Genomic DNA, 15,476 nt, shown 5'->3' with positions numbered 1-15,476 from the left:
TGTAGCACGATCTTCGCCTCCACCTATAGTAATAACTACCAAAGGGGACTGTAGCACGATCTTCGCCTCCACCTATAGTAATAACTACCAAAGGGGACTGTAGCACGATCTTCACTTCCCCTATAGTACTTACTACCAAAGGGGATTGTAGCACGATCTTCGCCTCCACCTATAGTAATAACTACCAAAGGGGACTGTAGCACGATCTTCGCCTCCACCTATAGTACTAACTACCAAAAGGGACTGAAGCACGATCTTCACCTCCCCCTTTAGTGCTAACTATCAAAGGGACTGTAGCACGATCTTCACCTCCCCCTTTAGATTTTACTCCTTTGAAAATGAAGAGCAGACAAGGTCACAATATCACTTTCGTTGGCTCACGCACAGGAAGTCCTCGACCTACATCGGGAAATAAAGCCTAATCTAAGGTCGTTACGTCCTCCAGAAAGTAAATACCTACATATATATGTATCTACTCGACAACCCCAGCAAAACACACATACATGTATATTATGTACTGTAAAACGTTATTCAAACCGAATGCAGAAAAAGAAATCGTCCTCCTATTAGAAAGTAGTACACAGACCGATATGAAAAAAAGTCAATAAAACGTCGGAATAATTCGGACTAGCACATATCTAATCATCATCGGTCCATTATTTTAAAAAGTGCAAGTGCGATTTTCCCCTGGGAACGAGGATGAAATCTAGTATCTGACTAAACTTGACTTCTCATCCCAATATTATTCGAAGTTGCTTTGTTGACTTACGACCGTGGTCTGTATGTGCATTAGTTAAGTACAGCAATGTGTTACTGTAAAAGTAGTTATTTTAGCAGACTCAAATTACCGAATTTAAAAGATAAGCGCTTTTATGAATTGGCATACTCACACTATATATGCCATTGGAAACTATATAAGAAACTCCAATCAGCGCAGTAGTAATTTGATGCAACACTTAAAGTGCAAAATGCGCAAAAATTCGAATACCTCTAAAATATGTACGCTTACAGTATCCAAACATTCTGCAAATGACCAGATTTAATATGGTTTTTCACAGTTTTGAAGAAATCCGAAACGTGACCACCAGTAAGAAAGTTTACGATCTTCTCCCAATAAATTCATATGATATAAAGGAATGATGAATGTATGGAGAAATGAAATATCATGACCAATGTAAACACTGCTTTCAAAGCAATAGTTCAGTATAAATATGGTTAGATTCTGTTAGTTAGATGCTGACACAAATAGAAGACATAAAAAATGACGAGCAAATATTCTTATAGATAAAGTTTATTCAATTAAAACTGAAGTAAAATATTGATTAAAACCGCACATGTAAGACACCTGAGGCACTTGATTTTAAAGCGTTAAATGCAATCTAATGGCACTTTTGATTGATTAGAAACACTTATTCTGTTTTCACACGTTGATGACTTACAAAATATTTAATATCTTTTGATATGTAAGTAGATATATATTGTAAAGATCTGTGAAAGACTACTTTTCCTCAAGAGGAAAGCGTAATATCGTTTCATAGGAGGAGTAACTTCCCTTGCCCTGGATGACAAGTCGGTCGTTGTAAAGGTATGCTGTTGCATATGAATCTACTTCAAGACTTTCAACTGTTCCGGGAAATGTTACGTGCAGTATACCCGAACTGTCCACACTACTTCCGCCCTCGTGATCATGTCCGGCCAAGTAGCAGACAACACATTCGCTGTATTCAGTAACGACATCCATAGCGTCCGGGAAGTTTAATAAAAGATTCATGCTTTCAGCACTGAGTTCAAATATAGGACAGTGGCCTGAAATACAAAATAAACAAATTAAAGATTGGTTTGTTTGCCTTTCCCACCGACAGAATTAGATAAAGGGCTAAACGGCTTTTGTCACTAAAAATTGCCAGTCGTTTCGTCTTCCCAACATCAAGTACTCGTGTACTTTTATAAGCTTTTATTTATATAAACAAATTGAGCCCGGACTACGCTAGCGTTTTTATATTAAAAAGCTTTTTAAAATCTGTGATGCAATTATATATAATTTAAAATGTGTAAATTATGGTTTGTTTAATAAAGGGTATTGTTAAAAGAAGGGTTCCCTTTCTCCCAATACACGTTTCGTTTACGGAAATGCCGAAGGTTCCCGATAGAACCAATGGCTCAGGAGAGTTATGAAGGTATGCACAACGATATTTACATTTTTCCGACATGATTGTAACAGCCAGATTGTTGCAACTTTGAATAATTGATTTTCCCGTTGTTTTCTTACCCATGACAATAACATTCACTCTGTTTGCCGTGGCCTCTCGAAGATGCGCTTTCAGCCAATCCAACTGTGACGCCGATATTGCACCATTAAACTTAAGGAAACGACGGTTTGTTCCCTGAAGTCCGTCTGGATCGTTCAAATTCTTTTTAGGGTTATTTCCCTTAATTATCGCCTCTGCTACTTTATACTCAGGCGAGTCTTCCGGTAGTCCCAACATGCTTATTTCATAACAGTTCAGCACTACAACTTTCAACTTCCGGTGAATGTTGAATGAGAAGTAGGATTTTCCCTTTGGGCATGCGCATTGAGGCATGTTACCACTGAATAAATCGGATTGAATGAGTTCTTCCTGAGAAAAGTTGTACAGCTCATGGTTTCCCCACGTGTGATAAACCGGACCCGGAAACAGTTTAAGTGCCTCAACAACTTTACCTAAGGCACATTTCGAAGCGTTCTCATCTTTGTTGAATCCATCGATGACGTCACCAAGTTGAAAAACACAATCAACCTCCTCCGCTGTCCAGTCTATGACGGCCCTTTTTAACAAGGTCAAGGCCTTGCGATAAAACCGTAAACGTGTCTTCCGGAAGTTGTACCTATCATCTATATCAGCGTACTGTACATCTGCGATTATGCCTATCTTACATACTGCTTCCTTCCCCACGATTAACTCTGTGTTTCCGTTACAATCCATGCTGGTAGTTTTGGAACCTGTAAGTAATATGTCAGTAATATTGGCTATCAAATCTGTTTTCATATATTGATTCTAGCAGCACATGTATCATCATAAACGATATGTTTATGATATTTATATGAATATATGTTTATAAATATGTATATGCTATCACATTTACAGTGATACAATGAATATTGAAATTATAGTGTGCATTAGTATGGAGTTGACCCGTCTTTTCTCGTTCTCATCTGTACTTATCATTATACCTGCTTCTTATTGTGGATAAGCTTTTTATTTTGTTTTATGGTATGGATAACATAAACAAATAAGAAAGGTAAAATTTATATTGATAGTATTTCCTTCATTATTACCCTCCTTCGTGTTTGTCCACGTCAATGTTGTAAAAACAAAAAAAATAAAAAAGGAAAAAAAAACTACGATCAAGTTTAGTTATCAAAACTAGAACCATGTTGCTGAACAAAAATGTTGAAATCTAGAATTAAACATCCAAAATTATCATATATACAACAACAAAAATATTCATAATTCCTCAGATACTTTTCAAAAATAGTATTTAGGAAATTTGTGTTGAGAAGACAGATTAAGTTCATCATAATTTGAACAACCGGATACTTCAACTAAATAAACGTTTCATAATTTGCAACATCACTCCCTCCATTAATTAATTGTGTTTGGACTTGTGCAAGTCTATGCGAATATACTTGTGTATACATGTACACACTGTTAATAGTGTATCTGCCCTATTATATTCGTTATATCTTATGCATAACTGATCATAGAGAATAAAAACATGGTTGGCTCACCATGTATAAAAGTTATGGATTCAACAAAAAATGTAATTAAAACCTAGAGTGAAAGTAGACAATTACAGTTGGCCTATTTACCAAGAACATTTAAAACCACTAGGTCATGCTTACGTGCAGCGTTACCCCTATACCTGTGTCAAGTTGATCTCGTTTGTTTATCTTGCCATTGTTGGCGACCTCTATCTCCTGTTCTGATGGGACGTCTCTGTCTGTCTCTGTCGATACAATTATTAATGTAAGCGACAAGAATCGGTTTATGACTTTTGATGTCGTCGTTTAAAGTCGTTGCAATGCTTGTTAACAACTAAGCTTTCCCTAATGACAGTCACTAATGACTCGGTGTGTGTTAAAACCGATACAGGGAGATAACTCTAATAAAAAATACACACGGAAGCACTTAGTAACCGGATCAGGGTGAGCCATATATATATATATATATACATTGTCCAAGCTACACACACGTGCAGTTATATTGTTCGTAGTGCCACCGGTGTATGTATCATTGACGTAAAAGATACCTAGAATCTGAATAATTAAATAAGTTTATTTAATACAATTGGCTCATACAGCGAGTATGCTGTGCACAAGTCTATTGCATACGTGTGAGAGACTGATAATTAGTACTCGTTCCAGCAACAATCCAGTTTCTAACGTACTTAACACATTACATTTCCGGATCACATTCAACAATGCCTCAATTATATCGCTTAGGGACATTCTGATAACACAGGCTTTTCTTTTTAAAATACACTCAAAAGACTTTTTATTCTCTCCTAATAAATGAAGGGCATGCTTTGGGTTAAATGAGAAAATAAGTTAAAAGGAAAGAGAGAATGCCGCCTCTAGGTACTTTAGAACTCTTTCAGATGTTCACGCATGACCCATTTTTTCGCAAGTGTAGCATGCACAGTAAAAGTTTGAATGATTTTTGGTCCCAAAATAGAAGTAATTTGTATAGACTTCTTATGATTAAGACCAATCTGATTAAAAAAATGTGTTACGTGACTTCGATTGATCACTACGTCCAGGCGTAGTATATACTGGACGTAGTACAAAGTAAACAAAACCATGTAACAGGTGACTTTAATCAGATTGGTTTACGAACAACAAGCAACAGGGCTAGCTTCGACGTACACAAAACATGTGTATATGTGTATAACACTGCATGTGTGTCAGCGTTTCATCACACAATGAAAGCTGAAGTAAGTAGTTATCTTGAATTGTTTAAGAAACCCAGCAGCAAAATAGGCACGTTAGTTATTATGAAAAAAGAATACACTGCACCATTTCTATATCTTTGGGATATTTATATCGCTTGAACGAAAATTGGGATATTTTTATCGCTTGAACGAAAATTGGGATATTTTTGCTACTTGAACGAAAATCAATTAACAAACTAACCACACAGTTTTGTATTTCCCTTTGATTGACTGACAGGAAAGTCAAATCTCGAATCAATGGATAAAAAATGAGTTTATAATCAAGTCAAGTTGAATGCTATCCTCGATACTCCAGGGGTTAGCTCCCTTGCGCTCTCTAGCATGCACATGGCTAGAAAGGACGCGATTCAAATCCTTATTGTTACCAATTCTGAAATGAAAAATTGAGCTTTACAAGTCTCAAAGAAAAATGAGGATTTTCGTTGGCGACATGATGGAGAGGTTGGATGATATAAATTGTGAAAACTCTCTGGCAAGCCACAGGAAAAAGGCGAAATGTCATCTCCGTGTGTAAGCGGGGGCACTGAAGGCATACAGGTAATTTGCAGTATTATTCAATTCGATGTACATTTTAAAACTCGTTATTAACGCTCTACATTGAAACTTTTAAAATCCCTGAAAAGTTACTGTATAAATAAACCATGTGATGATGGTCCCTAGTACCTTGTAGTTTTATTTAGACTTTTGAATAGTAATTTCTATGGAACACAGGGGTTTCCTGCATTAAATTAGATGTCAATATTAATATTTTTATGATTAAAACGTGATGTTATTTTTTGCCAGGCAGAAAGACCATTGAACAGTCTTAAAATGGTACAACATTGTACATGTGATAGAGAAAGAGATGGCAGTACATTAAAGAGGTAACAAATATTTTATTGAAAACAATAGGGATTTGAGCACAACTTCTCACAACAAAATAGATCTTACTCCAATAATACAATATACAATAATTTCATATAACACTTTGATGCAATGTTTAAACATATACTCATTATAATTTTATAATATCAAAAAACAAAAAAACAGCAAAATGCTAAGGAGGAGGGCGGAAAGGGGAATAGGAGGGACCTTGAAATGTTTAGGTTGTAAAGTTGTATGCGATTTTGGGTTTAATCCCTTTTGTTCACTTTATGAACAGCTGTACAGCAAGTAAAATATCGACATTTGTTTGGAACCGAAGATCTGCATCTCACCACAGAATAGTATCGAGACGAATGTATGGCTGATTACCAATGTTCAAAATATTTTGAAATATCTGACTTTTATAGGACTGAACATCACTATACATGTAAAACATTGAGATATATTTGGCAGTTCAGTAAACATGAAACAATGTTACATTTGTAATAAAGTATGGTATACATATATTCCTTTCAAAATTTCATGAGTTAGAAATCGCGCGGCAAAATCCAAAATATCTTAAAAAGTACATTCAAACATACATATTTGACAAGGTTACATTGTTATTTGAAAAATCGAAAAAGGTGGGTCAAACTTGAGCGCTTAGTTCACATTCAACAAAAATGACAAGACTCGGCAAATAGGAGATTTGGCATACAATTCAAAAACAAAACAAGACTAAGTTGGCAAGTTTATGTAGACTTCAAAATATGGTCACACACGTATTAAAATATAGCTCCGTCACAAATAACATTTTGTGAGTGACAGCTGTCACTGTTTTGAATTCGCCGACTGGCCTTCTCGTCGATAGCGCGTCAAACGACTGTGTGCCAGACTATACGATTATGACATAACGTCTAAAACCAAGTAATATTTTCCTATATTTTTTTATACTATATATACAAATGCTTTGCTTGAGTAGTTTGCTATAAATAACAACAGTATTTTTTTTATCACGATAGAAAAATATAAAACTTATGTATTGACCATAAAACCGTATACACTGTACAGTCAAACCTGTTTATGTGACCAACTCCATTAAGGGACCACCTGTGTTTAGAAACAACTTTAAAAGTTCCCCATTGTAATGATTTTATTTTAAAAGAATCTATATTAAGAGACAACCCGTGTTAAGAGAACACCGGACATGTTCCTTGTAGTGATTCAACTATTAAGGAACCTGTATTAAGAGAACACTTGTATTAAACGACAATTTGTTAAACTTCCTAAAGGTGATCTCTTAATACAGGTTTGAAAGTATCTCATTTGTAAAATTTACACTTAATCGGTTGTTCAACATTACTCGGTGTTAGTAAAGTATATTCACAGATCTAGAGCTATACATTGTTTGTAAAGTATATTCACAGATCTAGAGCTATACATTGTTTGTAAAGTATATTCACAGTTCTAGAGCTATACATTGTTGCAAGGAAATTTGAGTTTTGTTTCGTAGGAAGAGTAACTTCCCTTGCCTTGTATGACAAGTCGGTCGTTGTAAAGGTATGCTGTTGCATAGGCGTCCATTTCTTGACTTTCTATTATCCCGGCAAATGTCACGTGCAGTATACCGGAACTGTCAACATGACTTCCGCCCTCGTGATAATGGCCAGCAAAGTAGCAGAGAACGCACGTGTTGTATGTAGATATTGTTGCCATGATTTCTGTGTAGTTCAAACATAGAAACATGCCGTCTGCACTCTGTTCACAGATAGGGACGTGACCTAAAAGGAAAAAAATAATTATCGAGCATTTTTCTGAGACAAGACGATATCCTGAGTTTTAAATTTATTCTCTCTCAATGTTTGATAATATCAAATATTTCATGATGGAATCTGTTAATTAACAATTTATGCCAGGAAGCAATGTTGTCCTTTCTGCGTTTGTCCGTCATGGTGGTTCTATTACCGTAATCAAAACACGTTGTGACTGTAATCAAAATAAGAACAGACCCCGTATGTTGTATTTACAACTACAGGTGCTATGATCAGACGTTGTGGTCGTAATCAAATACAACTAATATTTATTGCTACATTGCTATGATGGCTTATAATGAAACTGTTACAGAATACAGGGTCAGTACACACCTGTGTAAAATCCATGACCAGGGCCTGGGCTGATAAGCCTTGACACGAGTGCAGTTGATTAAGATACAGACCTGTCTCACTCAGATCTTATAACATTCGTAATGTATAATGACTGGACATTGGATCTGTGATCCAAATTGTTACTATCACTGTCAAGCTTACTAATTAAACGTGGCTTTGAATACTAAAATTCTTATACCTACTAAATACTAAGCCTTACCCATTATGATCACGTTTTCTTGTTCTTCAGTAGCTCTTTGTAGGGTTTCCTTCAGCCATTCCAGTTGAGAATCGGACACCAGTCCATTCAATTTGACGAACCGACGTCTTGTTCCATCTAATCCATCTGGGTTGCATAAACTCTTATTTGGATTATGCTTTAGAATAAGTTCGTTGGCTTGTTTGTACTCGGCAGAGTCTTCTGGTAGTCCCAGCATGCTTATTTCATAACAATTCAGCACCACAACTTTCAACTTCCGGTGTAGGTTGAAAGAATAATAGGACTTTCCCTCTGGGCATGCGCACTGAGGCATGCTACCACTGAACAGAACGGATTTCATGAGTTCTTCCTGTGTGAAGTTGCATAATTCGTGGTTACCCCACGTGTGGTAAACCGGACCCGGAAACACGTTTAAAACATCAATAACTGACGACAGCGCACTTTCGGAGGCTTTCTGTGGCTTGTTGAAACCGTCGATAATGTCACCAAGCTGAAGAACACAATCCACACCATCGGCTGTCCAGTTGGTGACCGCACGTTCAAGTAAATCGAGAGATTTCCTGTAATTTCTCAGTCGAGTTTTGTGGAAATTGTACTTCTCCTCCAAATCGCCATACTGGACATCAGCAATGATACCGAATGTACATAAGGGGTCACTAGAGCTACTGGGTGATTTTGGGCAATGCTGTGCCATGCTTCTGGAAAACAATTTTGAAAAGTTATATACAATTAGAAATTATACAAATTCTAAATAAATCATGGTAAGATATTCTAGATATATGCTAATATATATACATTTTACATGTCCATCCCTACAAGTAAATATAACGTTACTTCTCTACAGCTCTTAACTGGCATTGTACTCTATGTATATTGCAGTGGTCAGGTCACCACGCTCTGTTGGTCATAGAAATAACTTTTCTATATTTATCACATTTTCGGAAAACAACCGACATACGATAGACTACATCTCAAAGATAATACCGATGTCGGCAATCCGAAATCAAACACAGACTAAACATGTGTTTGGATAATCTAAATCTTACATGTTTGAGAGGATCCGAGACAGCTATACAGGGTCTTATATGTCTGTAGAGATATGGTCATGTTTACGAGTGTTTATTTATATACCTTATACACCACACAAATTCCACTGCCACGTCACTGAAAATGATTCAACGACAGGTAGATTTCACAATCGTTTGGCAATTGAAGGGAGACAACTCTTATCCGCTAATGGATAAGTGCGTGTTTGAAACCGGATTTTCCCTGTACCATGCCAATTATATCATTACATTGTTCGTGTGTTTTAAAGTCCGCTTCACTGCCCTGTAGTTCGGTTCAAACCACGATATTAACACAGAAAATACTCAAAAGTCTTCATCGTGTTTGGTTTAAGCGGAGACCGGGGTTTGGTCAGGGACTCGAGCTAAAGAATGTTGTCATTTAGAGATAACTTATTGAATAACTCGTCAACATTGTCAGCACTGCTTGCTAACTGGTCATTTTCGGCCTTACCAGTTGAAAATTATTAAACGTTGATTTGGTCCCAAAATTTGAGTGTTTATTGGGACTTATTGACCTATCATACAGTTTTTAGTTATAAATTGTAACAAAGTCAACATGCAGTTTGTCAATGGATTTCATACCCATCATTTCTTATGTTATTTCAATACGTCAAAGATCTTGCAGTGGTAACAAAAAAAACAACACTTCTGGATACATAAATACGTGTATATATTAGACACTTCATATTTTAAACCTCCGGATCAACATACACGTGTTTTCTCTATTAAACCTACACAAGAGTGCTACCATCTGACATTATAAATCACACATATAAACAAGACTCACACGAGACGGCATTTAAATCAACATTAAAACAACTTTATTTTCATTTAACACGAATTTAACAGTACGTATAATTTTCATTGGGTAAAGGATTTCTTACAAAACATTTGAAAGACAACTACATATCACTACCGTTATGACAATGTACAATAATACCTGATGTATATCACATAGCTATACAATACATAGTCTCTTGAGTAAATCTGTTATGTTGGATATGACTTGGGCGTAGATTGATTTATTTGTAATACAAAAAAAAACCCACCCTGGTCTCCTCTACTAAAAATCTATAGAGACCAGAATTTCTTTATATTGCAAATAAGGCGATTCAATCCCCTGTTGATATGTTATATAATAAAATATCTTGGGGTATGTTTACACAACCATCGACGATTATTTCAACCATGCCTACCTCAAATGTTAACCGCATGGAGAAATTTTGATTAAAACATAATAAAACTCCGGTAGTCAGTGAGGAGGGGAGATGTGGGTCTAATTTTTAAAGATAGTAAAATGTTTGAAATAATTTAAAATGTTCACTTACTGCAAAACTAGGACAGATACAAATCTGCTGCCCTACTCCACCCCCTAACGAAGTTTTCAAACTGAAGGAAACAAGTATACATGTATTTTGGTAGGCCTGGAGTTAAATCATATAATCAACTCATTCTTTCTTGGCTATCATAAAAGTCAAATAATGGTTTCTTACCTGATGTATTGCAAATTCAGCCAAACAAAAATATTGTTAGAATTTAAAGGCTGAGGGAGGTTTAAACGTTAAAGACTGAGGGAGGTTCAAACATAGATAAAACATTAAACTTCACAATGTTCAAGACTTAATTACAGCGGTAAAATTAGATAACTACTAATTACACGAAACTGAAAATTTAGGTATATGGTAAGAAACATACACACAAGTAAGTTCATGTCAAGGTAGTGAAACGTTTTATATATTTGGCCTGTGAATTTTAATAAGGAAATTTCTTAATAAGTACAATACATCTCCAGCACACACGCAGGCATACACACATAGGGAGATATTAGCCAGGTGGCGTAGGACTAGTAGTTAGCGCATGTTAAGGCAGTTCCTGCGAATTCCTCAAATTGTATTGACTGTAAAATAAATTGTATCTATGTACTGTAAAGCGCTTTAGAGTGGCTTAGGTTAGCTAGATAGGGCGCTATATCAAATTCTGTATATTATTATAAACACCTAACGTATTACTGTGAGATAGTTTTGCCATATTTCTACAATAAGCCACATGAAAGAACAAATTACAATACTTTGAACTTAAGAAATACTGACACGAATGGGAATGAAATTAATTATTGGAGTGTTCTGAAATGAGATCACGAATAAATAGAAATGCTATAATAAATGTAATACCTGTAAAATAACACTCAACAACCACTCTCATTACAGTTATCATTGACGACACTTACACACTCATACTGAATAATCCATCTAAAAGTCAGTACCAACACCTATACAGATACTTCTAGTTTCAGATGTCTGTGTCAATACAAAGGAACATAGAACATTTTGATTTGTTAAGAACAAATTTGGGTTTAAATACGTAAGCTTTCAAAATAGCTTTGATGTAAATCTGTAAATCAAAAATAACTGTTCTTAAAACAGAATCGGCAATTTAAAATGAAAATCGAATTTTTAAAATTAGTTTTTTTTTTATGATCCTGTAAAATATAAATAACACTGTTGCTCTTTTATTGATGAATATGTAGTTGGTATCATCATAATACATTCCAAACCAGACTACTATACCGTAACATATTCTATGAATTCGAATCACCAATAGGATATCTGAGTTTTGTTTCGAAGGACGGGTAGCTCCCTTTGCCTCGTATTACAAAGCTGTCGTTATAGAGGTAGGCTGTTGCATGAGCTTCCGATTCCAGACTTTCCACGGTTCCCGGAAATGTCGCGTGAAGAATTCCGGAAGTGTCAACACAACTTCCGCCTTCGTGGTCGTGTCCGGCAAGGTAACATATTACACACTCGCTGTGAGTTGACAGTATTTCCTTAACGTCTTTATAGCCGTAACATAAACACACAGTGTCTGCACTCTCCTCGTGTACGGATAAATGACCTATAAAATAAAAATGTGCATGGTTTTAACGTTTTATTGTAATCCGTTTAATACCATTATATTTGTATGAACCATTCATCAATTTCTTGAAATAAATAGCGATAGTTTTTAAATAAAAGTTATACCGCCATTACAATCTTTATTCTTTAGGGCAAATATTTTCCGGATTCAAAGCTCAATTTTCTTCTCTATTTTTACCGACTATTTCTAATGTTTGGGCCATTTTAAACATGCTTTCTTGCTTTTAAAACAGGCATTGTGCCTGTATACATGGACATTTCCGGTACAGATTTGGCTAAATGAAACATGTTACACTGTTTTTGTATCTTTCACCACTGTATACCCAAACGGACTTATCCAGATCAATGTATGGTAGAGTTTACTAAAGTTAAATATGGGTGAAATGGTTAAAATAAATTACCATGAACATGATACTGACTCTCCGACAGCACATATTCAGGACCTATTCAGGACCAAAAGAAATGCTCTTAATATGTTAACTGTCTGATTATGTGAGTCATATACTAAAAAAGCAAAAAATATAACGATTATATAATTTATATCCATACCCATAACGATGACATTTGTTTCGCTTTCTCTGGCCTCTTGTAGGTTCTCTGCCAGCCATTGTAGTTGTGTGTCGGACGGGGTACCGTTGAACTTCACAAACCGTCGTTCTGTTCCTATTAGCCCTTCTGGTGAATTAAGATCGCTGTTCGGATTTCTTTCTCTTAATAATGTTTCTGCTTCTGTGTGCTCTACAGATCCTTCCGGTAGTCCCAGCATGCTTATTTCGTAACAATTCAGAACTAAAACTTTCAACTTCCGGTGTATATCGAATGAGTAATATGATTTTCCCTTTGGGCATACGCAATCAGGTATGTTACCACTGAATAGAACGGATCTAATGAGTTCTTCCTGTGTGAAGTTGTATAGTTCATGGTTTCCCCACGTGTGATAAACCGGACCCGGAACCAGTTTAAGCACTTCAATAACCGTTGCTAGGGCACTGTCAGAGGCATTCTCAGCTTTGTTAAACCCGTCGATGATGTCACCAAGTTGAAGGACACAATCGACCTTTTGCGCTGTCCAGTCTGTGACGGCCCGTTGTAACAAGGTCAAGGCCTTTCGATAAAACCGTAAACGTGTTTTGGAGAAATTGTAGCGATCCTCCAAATCGGCATATTGAACATCAGCGATAATGCCAACTTTGCAAACGGGTGCTTTGTCATTTTGAGGTGTAGAGGCAGGTGAACAGTTTGTTAACATATCCCAGACTGCTTTGCCCTGAAATAAAGAACAGAATTCTTTCAGAAGATCGCAAGACCGAGAACCCCTTTCGCTACAAAACAATGGCAATGATGTACGGACATCAGCAGACTACGTGTAGGTCAATACACTTCCTTTTGTGGGATGTAATGATCAATGTATAATATATATGTTTCTAGTCTCATGCTTCATGACGTTTGTAACGTTTATGTGTATAAAATCCCGTTATAGATTGATAATCCAATTGTCAGCTGTATATACAATAACAATACAATAAATAATAAAGTAGGCTACCTGAGTATGCTTACATGTGTGAGCCAGTGAACACATCAGCAGTACTAGAACTCTGATTAAAGATGCCATAAGATCGGTTAGAATTTGGTTGGGAATTTGTGAGACACTGTGACCTCACCGGTTCGTTGTATTTTTGGACAATTACTGGTACCATGACTGTAATATCATGTAGTTCCCGAATCTTGTAACATTTTGCTTGCTTACAATTTTAAGATCTAGCAACAGTATACTGGTGGGTAGGCATCATATGCTACTGTTGTAGAAATAATAAACTAATATTATTCGTATCGTATTACTAAACTAATATATTATTCGTATAGTTCCATGTGTATATCTTTTGTATTATCTCTAATGTTTGTCAGAGATGTTAAATTTAATAATCTTGATGAATGTCTATGTGTGGTACTGCTACTGCCGTATTTTTACCATCTCAGTGAAATTTAACAAATTATTTCGGTCAAATTTTCACAATTTTCTGACAAGACAAACACCTTCCAAATACTGGTTCCTGTCTCTAGAAAGATCTAGAAAAATCTATCCCAAGTTTCAAACTAGGAGGAGAAAGAGGCTGGTCGAAAAAATAAAGCTTCAAAATTCTTTAAAATAACTTAGGGGCGTGTAGACAGTCTACTTTCAAATTGTCTCGTTCAGTTTTTCTTAGATTTCACACAGAAAATACTTGCATACAGTTGTTTTTGTATCTTCTATTTAGAATCCGCTCATCCGAATCGCTTGACGTTTTTTGACAGCAGAATAAGCGGGCGATATTTGAACATTTATCAGAAATTTCTGACGCGTATGACACGAAGTCTATCAGTGAGGGTTAGACCACAGGAACTTGAATTTCTATCAGAATGGTCTATTTAAGCTCAGCGAACTGATTAAGCCCAATATATACCCCCCTTACTGTAGTATGATTTGCTGTTAAAGTATATAGGGACATTTTGACATGGGACTAACAAAGGTTATTTCTCTTCCCATCATCAGTATCAGTCCCTTGATTCACCGAGACAATTACATTCAATCTCAGCCCGACTTGTACTAGGAGTGAGAAGATATATATATATCTGACCTTTGAAATACCTGTAGCAGACTGTGATATACACATCTTCAAACGTAACTGTAAGCTTATATAACAGGAAGCTAGAAATATTCACTTATCAACAACAAACTCCTTTTATATCAGATTTGAAAAACAGGATGGAATTAACTCACCTGTTTACGTATTTGGTACAACAGTACAACTCAACTCGACATTCAGTACGATGTACGACATACCTGACAAGGAGACTGTGGATTTCCCCGGACGTTACGGTAGAGTTCGGACACACCCTGACGTACACACACAAACAACAGCGGGAGTTCAGATGTGACAGCTGCCCTACACACCCACTTCATTCAAAGTTCACTACCCCAACTCTCAAATCGGAGTTTGTTATGGTTGCTTGCTAAAGGTCGGTAGTGTTCCGGTAAAGGGAGGTAACTCTAACATCTTTATGTGCCCAGTGAGTTTGACAGGCCATTGATGAGTGATAGTCTTGAGTGACATTATTATGCGTCTGCCACTGATTGCTAAAGTTATTCATTTTTTCGAGTCATTATCATATCAGATAATACGATTCCGCTTCAATAAACTCTGTTATAGTTGAGAATTAAGAAGATATATAGATTTATTTAAGCCCTTTATTTTACAACTTATCAGATAATACACATACATACACATTTGTACATTAAAGTCAATCAAAATCAACAACA

The 15,476-nt window shown here is 36.1% G+C and overlaps 3 protein-coding genes across 6 annotated transcripts; all 3 read right to left on the bottom strand.

Annotated features, from left to right (window-relative positions):
• Positions 1 to 1,283: 1,283 nt before the first annotated feature.
• On the bottom strand, positions 1,284 to 4,153 carry LOC110448642 (manganese-dependent ADP-ribose/CDP-alcohol diphosphatase-like). 4 transcript variants are annotated; one of them, XM_021495005.1, is made up of 3 exons: positions 3,884 to 4,153; positions 2,270 to 2,980; positions 1,284 to 1,806 (listed from the first exon to the last, which is right to left on the bottom strand). In XM_021495005.1, exons 2-3 carry the CDS (start codon positions 2,961 to 2,963, stop codon positions 1,499 to 1,501), a joined length of 1,002 nt encoding a protein of 333 aa, XP_021350680.1. In that variant the 5' UTR covers positions 2,964 to 2,980; positions 3,884 to 4,153; the 3' UTR covers positions 1,284 to 1,498. The 4 variants fall into 4 exon arrangements, with proteins under 4 accessions (XP_021350680.1, XP_021350682.1, XP_021350681.1 ...); XM_021495007.1 differs by having other exon boundaries at positions 3,896 to 4,153; XM_021495006.1 differs by having other exon boundaries at positions 3,904 to 4,153.
• Positions 4,154 to 5,833: 1,680 nt separating this feature from the next.
• Positions 5,834 to 9,364, bottom strand: LOC110448607 (manganese-dependent ADP-ribose/CDP-alcohol diphosphatase-like). The gene is made up of 3 exons (XM_021494949.1): positions 9,331 to 9,364; positions 8,200 to 8,897; positions 5,834 to 7,616 (listed from the first exon to the last, which is right to left on the bottom strand). Exons 2-3 carry the CDS (start codon positions 8,891 to 8,893, stop codon positions 7,309 to 7,311), a joined length of 1,002 nt encoding a protein of 333 aa, XP_021350624.1. The 5' UTR covers positions 8,894 to 8,897; positions 9,331 to 9,364; the 3' UTR covers positions 5,834 to 7,308.
• A 2,365-nt stretch (positions 9,365 to 11,729) lies between these two features.
• LOC110448605 (manganese-dependent ADP-ribose/CDP-alcohol diphosphatase-like) lies at positions 11,730 to 15,174 on the bottom strand. Its single transcript, XM_021494948.1, has 3 exons — positions 15,000 to 15,174; positions 12,728 to 13,445; positions 11,730 to 12,158 (listed from the first exon to the last, which is right to left on the bottom strand). Exons 1-3 carry the CDS (start codon positions 15,117 to 15,119, stop codon positions 11,845 to 11,847), a joined length of 1,152 nt encoding a protein of 383 aa, XP_021350623.1. The 5' UTR covers positions 15,120 to 15,174; the 3' UTR covers positions 11,730 to 11,844.
• Positions 15,175 to 15,476: the final 302 nt, after the last annotated feature.

Source organism: Mizuhopecten yessoensis, unplaced genomic scaffold (genome assembly GCF_002113885.1).
Source record: "Mizuhopecten yessoensis strain PY_sf001 unplaced genomic scaffold, ASM211388v2 scaffold4121, whole genome shotgun sequence".
NCBI classification, from domain to species: Eukaryota; Metazoa; Mollusca; class Bivalvia; order Pectinida; family Pectinidae; genus Mizuhopecten; species Mizuhopecten yessoensis.
The sequence above is the reverse complement of the archived record's forward strand: the minus strand, read 5'-3'. Positions and strand labels throughout refer to the sequence as shown.